The sequence below is a fragment of the Kogia breviceps genome, chromosome 13 (genome assembly GCF_026419965.1).
Source record: "Kogia breviceps isolate mKogBre1 chromosome 13, mKogBre1 haplotype 1, whole genome shotgun sequence".
Classification (NCBI taxonomy): domain Eukaryota; kingdom Metazoa; phylum Chordata; class Mammalia; order Artiodactyla; family Physeteridae; genus Kogia; species Kogia breviceps.
Window position 1 is genome coordinate 8,314,652 of NC_081322.1, and position 14,084 is coordinate 8,328,735.

At 38.7% G+C, this 14,084-nt stretch overlaps 1 protein-coding gene across 3 annotated transcripts in view; it reads right to left on the bottom strand.

Annotated features, from left to right (window-relative positions):
- Window positions 1-14,084, bottom strand: part of CD109 (CD109 molecule) — a 158,574-nt gene that overhangs the window by 34,804 nt on the left and 109,686 nt on the right. For all 3 annotated transcript variants that reach the window (XM_067011308.1, XM_059035938.2, XM_067011307.1), the window contains 5 exons: window positions 8,427-8,501; window positions 7,844-7,901; window positions 4,152-4,281; window positions 3,122-3,239; window positions 1,035-1,148 (listed from right to left, as the gene is read on the bottom strand). In XM_067011308.1, the coding sequence (XP_066867409.1) occupies window positions 1,035-1,148; window positions 3,122-3,239; window positions 4,152-4,281; window positions 7,844-7,901; window positions 8,427-8,501 (495 nt within the window). The remainder of the gene's footprint in view (window positions 1-1,034; window positions 1,149-3,121; window positions 3,240-4,151; window positions 4,282-7,843; window positions 7,902-8,426; window positions 8,502-14,084) is intronic.

Consider the following 14,084-nt stretch of genomic DNA (forward strand, 5'->3'; position numbering starts at 1 on the left):
CACTAGTCCCATCAGAAGAGCCTGAGGCCAACAGGATGAAATGTTATTACATTCATTGAGAGTCTCTGCTAATATTATTCCAAGAAAAGTATGACTCAGACACTAGTCCTGAAACACATGTCGGTTGTAAACTTTCATAAAATATGTCAATGTTGGCAGGCTCATCGAGAATCGCATTTCTCTGGGTCTTAGATTTTATAAATTGTTTTCCCATTTATCTTCTCATCTGTTTCTCAAAATATTTCCTACCTGACAGATGAGTAAACTGCAATTAAGTTATTTGCTGGTACGTGGAGGAGCTGGACATTGAATGTGGGCCTTCTGGCTTTTGCTCTTTACACTGGACCATGTTGAGAAGATTAAAAAGCAAAATTAGAAAAAAAAGAAACAGTTTACTCTCTGGACACAGTGCTTAAAGAGATTGTGGCATTTTCAGGTAATACGGTGAATTACAATCCCCACCTAGTCCGGGAGGAGAGATCATTTCGTTAACAGTACTGCAGGCACGGTACAAACGGTGGGCCTCCTCCTGCCTTACAGGAACCGACTGGCTAAGGAGACACCGGGCCATGACTCAGAAGACAAAGCCTTGAAAACGATATAAACACAGGGACAACAGGCGCAACAGCATGGGTGAGATGCCTCAGGAAAGACACCTTAGTTTCAAACCGGGTCTTGCAAGGAATAAATTCTTGCCCCCTGCAGTGGGCACAGAACAGCAGTGAGAAGTGGTAACACCTTCTAGATGTGGGAGGAGAGTAGGGGAAAAATGCCCTACTGAGAGAAGACATGCCACAGAGATGAAGTTGCAAGGCTAAAGCAGAGAACCCGGGCTAGAAATTAAGGCAAGGCTGCTTGGACATGCTAGCCATATCCTTCGACATTAACAAGCAGAAGAAATTGTGGGCACAGTATGGCTATTTTCAATCTCCCAGAAATGTATAGAATGCTTAGATGCCCAAACACTACATAACCCAATCCCCGCGGGTTTTCTTCATTTTTTCCTGAAGTGTAAATGATGATTAGTGTATTACCTCAGTGGCATCTTTTAAATAATTGAATATGGTTACTTCCAAAGCAAATTCTTCACCTCTGATAACAGAGTACGGAAGATTCAAAGAAATGAAAAACGGCTGGAAGGATTGGAGCTGAAAAGAACACAATGAATACAGATTTTTATTCAAGTCCAAGTGCTTCACACTTTACACAATTAAAAGCAAATCTCACAAAAGCTGTGACGCTTATAACTAACTTCACATAGAAACGTCCACTTGCCTACCGACAGAAAGCAAACAGCAACCTACCCCGAACGAACGGGGGCACATTGATTTGATCTATGTTATTTAACACAGGAACCACTCCATTTTATGAAATGGCTACTAGGAGCCAGGGACTTTACACAAATTATTTCACTGAGTCATTACACCTACGTAGGCAGGTGTTATGATCTTATTTTATTTTTTAGAAAAGAAATCTGAAGCTCAGACGTGTCTGTAACTGGTACAAGATCACGCTGCTGCGAAGTGTAGGAGCCAGAACTGGATCCCAGCACGTCTGAGGCCACAGCTAAGTCCCTCTCCTACACTCTGCCATGTTGATTCTACCATTCTTCTTCTAAAGCCACTGGCCAAATGAAACAGCATGTGTTTTAGACTCATGTGAAAAGTCTAAATGATGTTTTGCCTACTACCCTGTAACATATACATACACATACTTGTGCTTCCTCATTGGTCACCCAACTCTGATAGCATTGGCCAAGCTGCTTCTCGCTGGCAGCAGTCAGTCCCCTCCTAGAGGTTTATTTGGACATTTGTGGAAGTGTCAGACTGTCATAATAGGGTGCTCTTGGCACTTAGTGGGTGAAGGTCTGCGTGCTCAGGACAGTCCCAGAAAAGGAAGAACGGGTCCGTGTCCCTCATGATCCTTGAATGTTCCCTTCATGTAGATAAAGTACCCGCTTATAACGACCTGGGCTTACAACTAATTCCAACATCCATATAAACCCAAAACGTCTGTCAATATACAACTGTTTTGTAAACCAAGAGGAAGCTACACTTTGTTTTGTAACTTTATCAAAACTTGTTCACTATTTTCAAAACTTTACGTCACCTCGGGCAGCAGCACTCAAGGTTTTTGAGTTGCTGAAACAGTTCACGTGTATCAAACTGGATGTGCAGCTGTTACACACAGGGTGATTCTATGCACGGTGTAAATATTCCAATATGTTACCATGCCTTCTAGTGCAACTAGGCCTGGTCACTTACATATTGAAAAGTATATTATTTTATTATACATTACTTTCCTTTTATTTCTCCTCACTATTTCACTTAGGGCATCTTATTGATTTTTTTTAAACTTGAGTGTGCAGGTATATTATATTTTCTATGCACTTCATTTTGCATAGATGGTAGAGGGACAAAAAGAATAGTTGTTATAAAAAGCTGGCTTCCGGTACGACAGAGGTGAAAGCTACTGGTCTAAGACCAGTCGTGGGCATTACATTCCTCTTGTCAGTGACGGGTTTAGGAAGCGACACGAGATGTAATTTGACCAAACAGATGTGAAGCAGTGTTTGCCAGGGGACATTTTGAGAAGTTCTGCTTGTCCTTAAAGAGAGATGCACGGAAATATTCTCTCTCTTCTGGCCTTTGGAAGTGGTTGGACTCAGTCAATAATAAACTTTCTATCCAAATCTTAATACAGAGCTAGCATATGTAGCAGTTTGATACAGCTCACATTCTCAAGTGTAAAACAGATGAAAAACAAAAAGGAAACGCCAAGGAATCTCTAAACTGTGATCAACGTCATCAGCAATCACTTTTTTTTTTTTTTTTTTTTTCGGTATGCGGGCCTCTCACTGTTGTGGCCTCTCCCGTTGCGGAGCACAGGCTCCGGACGCGCAGGCGCAGCGGCCATGGCTCACGGGCTTAGTTGCTCCACGGCACGTGGGATCTTCCCGGACCGGGGCACGAACCCGTGTCTCCTGCATCGGCAGGCGGACTCTCAACCACTGAGCCACCAGGGAAGCCCAGCAATCACTTTTTTAAAATCCATTGAGGAGCTGACACTTTCTTCGCTTCGTGGCACTGTACCATTTATCAGCAGCGCTTTAATATACTACCTCCACTGGAGTAGTTGTTAGTCCAAGACCTAAATCCTCAGAGATCACAAAAGCAGTTGCAACCCAAGAAGTGATAGAATCAGGTACAGTAACTTCAAATTCTTGGTAAGTCCTGGAACTGAAGTCAAGATAAACATAAAAGTCACAAAACCGAGAACTGACACATTTCAAAATTGGCCAACATAACCTAAAACCATGTTTCGGAAGAACTTTAATTTTCCAAATCATTTACATATCTAAATTTTTTTTTAAAGATTTAAGCATAAAACAGCAGACCCCAAGTTCTCAAGGAATAGGTCATAATAAGGTCATAACACTGCAGACTGATCCAAATTCCAATAAAATCTTTCTACAATGTTTACATCTTCAGAATAGACATCATTTTTCATAAATTTTGCATAGATAATAAATATACTTTTTCAAATTTAACTCCGATTTGTTTCTCTCAATAGGCATAAAAGTTTCCCTCTGTATCCTAGTCTACGCTGTTATTTGTTTTTTGAGGTTTGACTTGCGTCTTATTTCAAGTTTCCGTAAATAGTTGACTCACAATATGTGTAGATTGCATGATTTACCTGCTCAGTCATCACACCAGGTAGCACAGAGTTTGTCAGCTAAGCTGAATTCCTTTCAACGTCCACACCCCTTCTTCCTGTGGCTCACAGGGATGTTTTATGAGGAGCCACAAGGCAGAGGGAAATAATCATGAGCGCTTCCCATCCCAAGGCAACAAAGGAATTCTCGGCAATCTTTCCCCAGTGAGAACCGCAAGACTTCAGGGAAGTTAAAATCACCCTTCATTAGAAAAAGGCCAGTCTTCTCCATGATGGTACTCTCACTGCCACAATTCACATGCAGCTTTATTAAGTACTATATTTAAATACAATAAATATCATTCTAAAAAAACTCTTGGTCCATTTAGTTCTTTATCACTCTATGTTTGTACTTAAGCATCCGAAACAGGGCAAAACTTACTTAAAACTAAGGCCAAACAAAATATATATGGGCAAAGAACTTTATAAAATTTTACCCCATGCTGGTGTCTAGCCAAATCCAAGTCTCTGGAAAATGCTTTCTGACACGTGGACTGCTACCCAAAGAAAAGTCATGAAAATCTACCAAGTATCCTTCATTTTCCTCCAAAAACGCTATACGGTCATCTAAAAATAAACATAGACAACTGTTAGGAAAAAGTCACTGTAGAGAACGTTCATAAACTTAGTCCACAGAATCACAGCGCCTCTCAGCTGACGGGGCCTGTAGAGTTTATCTTGTCCAATCTCGTTTTACAGAGGCACCTGAGACCCACAGAAGTCACGTGACTTACCCTAGCCACACGGCCGCTATGGCAGAGCCAGAAAAAAAAAAAAAAGTCTGATGGCCCTACAACCAATACCTGAAAAACTACTTATAGTTCAGCTGCTAAAAAATAACTTAAATCATATTTTTAAAGTTATCTCCAATTCTGCTATTCTCCTCTTCTTAGATTCCTAGTGCTGACTGCCTTTGGCTACACCACCCACAAGATGCTAAAATCATCCAGTTTATCAGCTTTTTTCTTATAAAAGAGGCATGCTGACATATAGACATACCTATCTCTATTCTTTCAACTTTTCTATAAGCCTAAAATCATTTCAAAATAAAATGTAAAAAAAAAAATTATACCATAGAAGGTACCAAAGATACAAAGATGCATGTGATGAGCTCCACCCATTGTCTATAGAGGAGGCGGACAAATACATACTAAGAGTGATAGCGCACATAGGCCAAATGTCCACCATGCAGAGAACAGGTGAGTTTACAGCCTCTGCACAGTGGACAGGGTATGGCTAGAGGAGAAAACCCATTCTGCGCTGTCTTCCGCATTCCATTTCCTTACGCCTCCAGATAAAGAGTATCTCATACGAGAGGAAAAAAATAAGCTAAGTACAAAGGCATGTCTGGCATATGACAGTGTGTATTAGGGAAGCGTGGCATAAAATGAGAACAGAACAAACGCTTGGGTCCAGATTTTAAAATATCAGTTATCCCACGCTGAAGGATTTGGACTTGATCTTTTAAGTAATGATGGCCTACTGAAGGTTTTTAAACAAATTAGAAGCACGATCTAACCCATGTTTTATAATGGTGACTCTGGTCTCAGTGTGAACAGTGGTTTAGAGCTGGGGGAATGGGGCAGGAGAAACGGGGGGCTCCTGCGGCACCCAAGGAGGCATGCCGTTGAGCAAGAGGAGAGGAAGGACAGCCTTGAGAAACGACCCTGCCCTGCCTCTCAGCTGGATGACCTCTGTGTGTACCACGGCAGGCTGTACCTCAGCATACTCCTCTGTGTGCTGGCTCGCCCCACTAGACCAAGCTGGAATCTCCATTGCCTCCTACATGCCAGGCATGCAATTAATGTCATCTACTGAATCAGCAATGAACAAACTGGATCTGAGGGTTAAGACAACAGGTAATTGCAGACTTGTGAGCGCCAAACCTGTGCTACACACTTTACATCCTTTTGGATGTAAGCTCCTAACAGCCCTGTGATATAGGTAATATTATTATTCCTATAATTCAGGGAGAAACCTGAGGTTTAGGGAGCTTAAGGAATTTTCTCAGGGTCGTAAAGCCAGAATTCAAAGTCAGAAGTATTTAATGGCAAGTTCCTCTCTTAACCACTATGCTGTTCCACATCTGACAGAGAGGAAAGAATCAAGGATGAGTTCCAGGTCTCTGACGCAGACATGTGGGTAGATGATAATTTCATTAACAGAGATATGGAATCCTATCAACTCAAGAGCTCATATATCAGTCAAATCATATTAGGGAGAAGTGATGGTTTGTGACATATCAAATTTAAGGTTATTTGGGGGGCATCAGGGTACAGAAACAGGGGTAAGATAAACAGTCAGGGTGTTCCAGAGTTGAGTTTAATGGGAAAGATGTCACGCCAGGACAAGGGACTAGGGGAGAATTCTACCAAATTGACTGACCATGTTGTTCAGGTACTAGGGGCAAATAGGGACAGAAGGAGATGGTGACCCAGAGTAACCAGGAGAAGCCAAGACCAAAGAAGACATTTAACAGAATTAGGGGAGTGAGGGCACATGCAAGGTAGGAGGACAGGCCTTGGAAATGTTAGGCGTAGGGCAGTGGTCGGGGGATGATGACGTGACCTTATGACTACTGTTGCCACAGTGGTGATCACGGGACAGTGCCCATGAGATGGGCCACCCACATGGACATTCAAATCCCTCACAAAGGAGTAAGACCGAATCTTCTGTGAGAGTATCAATGTATACAGAGGGAAAGGGAAAGTAGGTGACTGGATGTTGATTAAAGTATCTGTAATTGAAATGTTTTGAGCTTCAAATGATAGCTCTTAACTGAGGGTTGTTGAACAGTGGTCTTGAAGTAGCTGAGAAAACACTGAACCCTATGCACCTACTGACCCTGAACCAGAAAAGAGGCAGAGAAATTAATGTCAATCACTTGAAGGTTTCTAGCAACATAATATGCTAGTAAGAGTATCAGGCTTCTTCTGTTACAGTGAAAAGGTAGAAGGGTCTCAGAAAAGGTAAAGATTACAATAAGTATTACTAACAATAGAATGAGTATTACAGTGTGCACCAGGATTCGATAAGTAAACATCAACAAAGATGGTAAAGCAGAAACTAACACACCATTGTAAAGCAATTATACTCCAATAAAGATGTTAAAAAAAAAAACAAAGATGGGTAAAAGCTGAGACTGACAGAGAGAGAATGGAAAAGCATAGATTGGTCTGGAAGGCTGCCTAGGATAGATAATTATATGAAGAAAGCTAAATGTGCCACGTGTCTTTAATACATAGAGATCATAATGATTTCATAAAATCTTTAAGACTATAAAATTATTCTTATAACTTCAGGACAGAGGGTCAGGTGTCCTGTGGTGTCAATAAACAACCCAAAGCTGGAGAGCCTGGGGCTTAGTGTGGACTAACTGGGAACACGTGACAGAAACAGGGAATTTATGGATAGAAACTATGATAGTTCTGTGGCTTTTCAAAATGATTTCATATGATTTTACCTGAAAGAAAAGAGAACAACTTCTAGAATTAATCATTCTCATTTATGCATTTCCTTCAGTCAAAATGTTTTATGACTTCTTCCTAAAAGCACACTTCTTTTAATTAGTTGGATGGTCAACTCTATTTAGCAATTCAGGGAACTAGGATGTACAGATGTGACTCTGCCCAGGAAGAACTCAGATTGAGGAGACAAGTGCATGCGTGCGTGCGTGCGTGCATATGTGTGTATGTGCGTCTTGACAGCACACTTTATGACATCTGGGCTATTTTCTAGGTGAACAATAAAAAGCTAGAGAACAAAAATGTTTCAAAAATACATTGCCCCTTTTAACTGACTCCAAAATAACACCACAGTTTACAACACAAATTGGAGGCCTAAGATCTTCCAATATGTCCAAAAATATAACCATGTCAAAAAATTACAGAGGGCAAATGGAAAGCATTCATTACAAAGATCTAGACAGGAGGTGAAAAACACTCCATGTCATGGTCCAGATGTACTTTCAAGTACATTAAACTGCAAACACTGTAGGATAAGAGAACAGAAAATGAAAATTACAATATTCATGTTCAACCAGAAAGTACTCATACTTACATAAGTAACTATAAACACTTGAGATGAAAGACTTAATTACTTTAAAAGCACTTTGCCAGATTTCACTTACAAACATCAATGAAATCCTTCACAAGGTTTGCATCTGTCAACACCCAGAGGCCACACTCCTAGAAAGAATAATTTTAAATGTCTTTTAAAATAAAAGTTTAAATGTCCTCTAAATTGTCAGACTCCCATACTCCTAACTCACTCTTGCTCATTTGTTTTTGTGTAGCATGTGAAAGTAGTTCCCTTTTTTTTTTTTTAACTCTTGCTCATTTTTGAGAGTTTAGGTACATACATGAGTATACATTCTCTCATACCCAGACACAGACATATATACACACACACACACTCTCACATGAAGAAAGAGACATTTCAAGGTCAAGGAAAGTGATATAAAAGAAAGAAATTATAATGACAAATTCCATTATTTCTCTAATGGTGAATTTATTCATTTGCTTTTAAAACTAGAAGGATGACTATCTTTCCATTTTAAATTACACTTATATAACACACTTAATAAAAGGTTAAATTAAATAAATTTAATAAGAGGCTAACATCTCAAAATTTAGATAATTAATTCTGAAATTAACTTTGCAGCAGTAAAATATATTAATATCTTTTCAAATTATATAGCAAATTAAACATACCTGAAAGACTGCAAAAGAATTCACGAACATGCCTAAATAATATTCTGTGTTATAAAGTTCCAGTTCATGGACCACCTAAGGAAAGATAAAATATACGGAATGAATGCATTCATATCAACCTGTTCTGCCCTCTAAACAGTTCTGATATACACCTTAGATAAGAGACAGCCCATATGCATATCAAAATTGAAAATGACACAAATGGAGGAATAATGAATATGTAAATGCCATGTTCGTAATTCAATCAGGCAAAATTACATTTCTTTTTTTTTTTAACATCTTTATTGGAGTATAACTGTTTTACAATGGTGTGTTAGTTTTTCCTTTACAACAAAGTGAATCAGTTATACATATACATATGTTCCCATATCTCTTCCTTCTTGCGTCACCCTCTCTCCCACCCTCCCTATCCCACCCCTCTAGGTGGTCACAAAGCACAGAGGTGATCTCCCTGTGCTATGCGGCAGCTTCCCACTAGCTATCTAATTTACATTTGGTAGTGTATATATGTCCCTGCCACTCTCTCACATCGTCACAGCTTACCCTTCCCCCTCCCCATATCCTCAAGTCCATGCTCTAGTAGGCAACCTTCCAGAAAGAATTCAGAATAATGATAGTGAAGATGATCCAGGATCTCAGAAAAAGAATGGAGGCAAAGATCAAGAAGACGCAAGAAATGTTTAACAAAGACCTAGAAGAATTAAAGAACAAACACCTAGAAGAATTAAAGAACAAATAAACAGAGATGAACAATACAATAACTGAATTGAAAAATGCACTAGAAGGAATCAATAGCAGAATAACTGAGGCAGAAGAATGGATAAGTGACCTGGAAGACAGAATGGTGGAATTCATTGGGGCAGAACGGAATAAAGAAAAAAGAATGAAAAGAAATGGAGACAGCCTAAGAGACCTCTGGGACAACATTAAACGCACCAACATTTGCGTTCTACAGGTCCCAGAAGGAGAAGAGAGAGAGAAAGGACCCAAGAAAATATTTGAAGAGATTCTAGTCAAAAACTTCCCTAACATGCACAGGAAAGGAAATAGGCACCCAAGTCCAGGAAGCGCAGAGTCCCAGGCAGGGTAAACCCAAGAAGAAACATGCCAAGACACAGGGTAATCAAATTGACAAAAATCAAAGACAAAGAAAAGTTATTAAAAGAAACAAGGGGAAAATGACAAATAACATACAAGAGAACTCCCATAAGGTAAACAGCTTATTTCTCAGCAGAAACTCTACAAGCCAGAAGGGAGTGGCATGATATACTTAAAGTGATGAAAGGGAAGAACCTACAACCAAGATTACTCTACCCAGCAGGATCTCATTCAGATTCGATGGAGAAATCAAAAGCTTTACAGACAAGCAAAAGCTAAGAGAATTCAGCACCACCAAACCAGCTCAACAAATGCTAAAGGAACAACAAATGCTAAAGGAACTTCTCTAAGTGGGAAACACAAGAGAAGAAAAGGACCTACAAAAACAAACCAAAAACAATTAAGAAAATGGTAATAGGAACATACATATCAATAATTACCTTAAATGTGAATGGATTACATGTTCCAACCAAAAGACACAGGCTCCTAAATGGATACAAAAACAAGACCCTTATATATGCTATCTACAAGAGACCCACTTCAAACCTAAGGACACATACAGACTGAAAGTGAGGGGATAGAAAAAGATATTCCATGCAAATGGAAATCACAAGAAAGCTGGAGTACCAATACTCATACCAGACAAAATAGACTTTAAAATAAAGAATGTTACAAGAGACAAGGAAGGACACTACATAATGATCAAGGGATCAATCCAAGAAGAAGATATAACAATTATAAATATATATGCACCCAACATAGGAGCACCTCAATACATAAGGCAAATGCTAACAGCTATAAAAGAGGAAATGAACAGTAACACAGTAATAGTGGGGGATTTTAACACCTCACTTACACCAATGGACAGATCATCCAGACAGAAAATTAATAAGGAAACACAAGCTCTAAATGACACAACAGACCAGATAGATTTAATTGATATTTATTGGACATTCGATCTGAAAACAGCAGATTACACTTTCTTCTCAAGTGCACACAGAACATTCTCCAGGATAGATCACATCTTGGGTCACAAATCAAGCCTCAGTAAATTTAAGAAAATTGAAATAATATAAAGCATCTTTTCCAACCACAACGCTATGAGATTAGAAATAAATTACAGGGGAAAAAATGTAAAAAACACAAACACATGAAAGCTAAACAAGACACAACTAAATAAGCAAGAGATCACTGAAGAAATCAAAGAGGAAATCAAAAAATACCTAGAAACAAATAACAATGAAAACACTATGATCCAAAACTTATAGGAGGTAGCAAAACCAGTTCTAAGAAGGAAGTTTACAGCAATACAATCCTACCTCAAGAAACAAGAAAAATCTCCAATAAACAATCTAACCTTACACCTAAAGGAACTAGAGGAAGAAGAACAGACAAAACCCAAAGTTAGTAGAAGGAAAGAAATCATAAAGGTCAGAGCAGAAATAAATGAAACAGAAACAAAGAAAATAATAGCAAAGATCAATAACACTAAAAGCTTGTTCTTTGAGAAGATAAACAAAATTGATAAACCTTTAGCCAGACTCATCAAGAAAAAGAGGGAGAGGACTCAAATCAAAAAATCAGAAATGAAAAAGGAGAAGTTACAATGGACACCACAGAAGTACGAAGCATTGTAAGAGACTACTACCAGCAACTCTATGCCAATAAAATGGACAACCTGGAAGACATGGACAAATTCTTAGAAAGGTATAACCTTCCAAGACTGAACCAGGAAGAAATAGAAATATGAACAGACCAATCACAAGTAATGAAATTGAAACTGTGATTAAAAATCTTCCAGCAGGGGCTTCTCTGGTGGTGCAGTGGTTGAGAGTACGTCTGCCAATGCAGGGGACGCGGGTTCATGCCCCGGTACAGGAAGATCCCACATTCCACGAAGCAGCTGGGCCTGTGAGCCATGGCCACTGAGCCTGCGCATCTGGAGCCTGTGCTCCACAACGGGAGAGGCCACAACAGTGAGAGGCCCGCGTACCGCAAAAAACAAAAATCAACAACAAAAAAAATCTTCCAGCAAACAAAAGTCCAGGACCAAATGGCTTCACAGGTGAATTTTATCAAACATTTAGAGAAGAGTTAACACCCATCTCTCTCACACTCTTCCAAAAAATTGCAGAGGAAAAAAACAGAAGAAATAAAAAATTGCAGAGGAAGGAACACTCCCAAACTCATTCTACAAGGCCACCATCACCTTGATACCAAACAAGACAAAGATACCACAAAAAAAGAAAATTACAAACCAATATCACTGATGAATATAGATGCAAAAATCCTCAACAAAATACTAGCCAACAGAATCCAACAACACATTAAAAGGATCATACACCATGATCAAGTGGGATTTATCCCAGGGATGCAAGGATTCTTCCATATATGCCAATCAATCAATGTGATACACCATATTAACAAATTGAAGAATAAAAACCATATGATCAGCTCAATAGATGCAGAAAAGCTTTAACAAAATTCTACACCCATTTATGATAAAAACTCTCCAGGAAGTGGGCACAGAGGGAACCTACCTCAACAAAATAAAGGCCATATATGACAGACCCACAGCAAACATCATTCTCAATGGTAAAAAACTGAAAGCATTTCATCTAAGATCAGGAACAAGACAAGGATGTCCACTCTCACCGCTATTACTCAACATAGTTTTGAAAGTCCTAGCCACGTCAATCAGAGAAGAAAAAGAAATAAAAGGAATCCAAACTGGAAAAGAAGAAGTAAAACTGTCACTGTTTGCAGATGACATGATACTGTACATAGAGAATCCTAAATATGCCACCAGAAAACTACTAGAGCTAATCAATGAATCTGGTAAAGTTGCTGCATACAAAATTAATGCACAGAAATCTCTTGCATTCCTATACACTAACAACGAAAGATCAGAAAGAGAAATTAAGGAAACAATCCCATTCACCATGGCAACAAAAAGAATAAAATACCTAGGAATAAACTTACCTGAGGAGGTAAAAGACCTGTACTCAGAAAACTATAAGACACTGATGAAAGAAATCAAAGACGACACAAACAGATGGAGAGATACACCATGTTGTTGGATTGGAAGAATAAATATTGGGAAATGACTATACTAACCAAAGCAATCTACAGATTCGATGCAATCCCTATCAAATTACCAATGGCATTTTTTACAGAACTAGAACAAAAAAATCTTAAAATTTGTATGGAGACACAAAAGACCCCAAATAGCCAAAGCAATCTTGAGGGAAAATAATGGAGCTGGAGGAATCAGACTCCCTGACTTCGGACTATACTACAAAGCTACAGTAATCAAGACAATATGATACTGGCACAAAAACAGAAATATAGATCAATGGAACAGGATAGAAAAGTCCAGAGATAAACCCACGCACCTATGGTCAACTAATCTATGCCAAAGGAGGCAAGGATATACAATGGAGAAAAGACAGTCTCTTCAATAAGTGGTGCTGGGAAAACTGGACAGCTACATGTAAAAGAATGAAATTAGAACACTCCCTAACAAAAATATACTCAAAATAGATTAAAGCCCTAAATGTAAGACTGGACACTGTAAGACTCTTAGAGGAAAACATAGGAAGAACACTCTTTGACATAAGTCACAGCAAGACCTTTTTTGACTTACCTCCTAGAGTAACGGAAATAAAATAAACAAATGGGACCTAATGAAACTTAAAAGCTTTTGCACAGCAAAGGAAACTATAAACAAGATGGAAAGACAACCCTCAGAACGGGAGAAAATATTTGCAAATGAATCAATGGACAAAGGATTAACCTCCAAAATACATAAACAGCTCATATTTAAAAAACAAACATTTTTCACTCCCTCAATATACTGCAAATTCCTGATTCAATGGGGACTGTAATTATTTATAACCATTATGTACAACCAAAATAGAAAGTACTTCATAATTACCTAAAGCTCTCTCCAATGTCATTCAGAATTGTGCAAGTTCATTTCCTAGTACTTTCTCAAAAGTCTTCAGTTAAAATACAGTATGAAAATGAGGGAAGACTCTAAGTGGCATTTCTCATGTAAGACAGCAAAGACACTTGACCAACGATAGCCTCTTTCCAACCTTAACAACTGGAATGCATTGGGTTGTTTGTTTTTTTGTTATTGAGCTGCATGAGTTGCTTATAAATTTTGAATATTAATCCTTTGTCAGTTTCTTCATTTGCAACTATTTTCTCCCATTCTGAGGGTTGTCTTTTGGTCTTGTTTATGGTTTCCTTTGCTGTGCAAAAGGTTTTAAGTTTCATTAGGTCCCATTTGTTTATTTTTGTTTTTAATTCCATTTCTCTAGGAGGTGGGTCAAAAAGGATCTTGCTGTGATTTATGTCATAGAGTGTTCTGCCTATGAACCCAATCCAAAAATAGGCAGAAGACCTAAATAGACATTTCTCCAAAGAAGATATACAGATTGCCAACAAACATATGAAAGAATGCTCAACATCATTAATCATTAGAGAAATGCAAATCAAAACTACAATGAGATATCCTCTCACACTGGTCAGAATGGCCATCATCAAAAAATC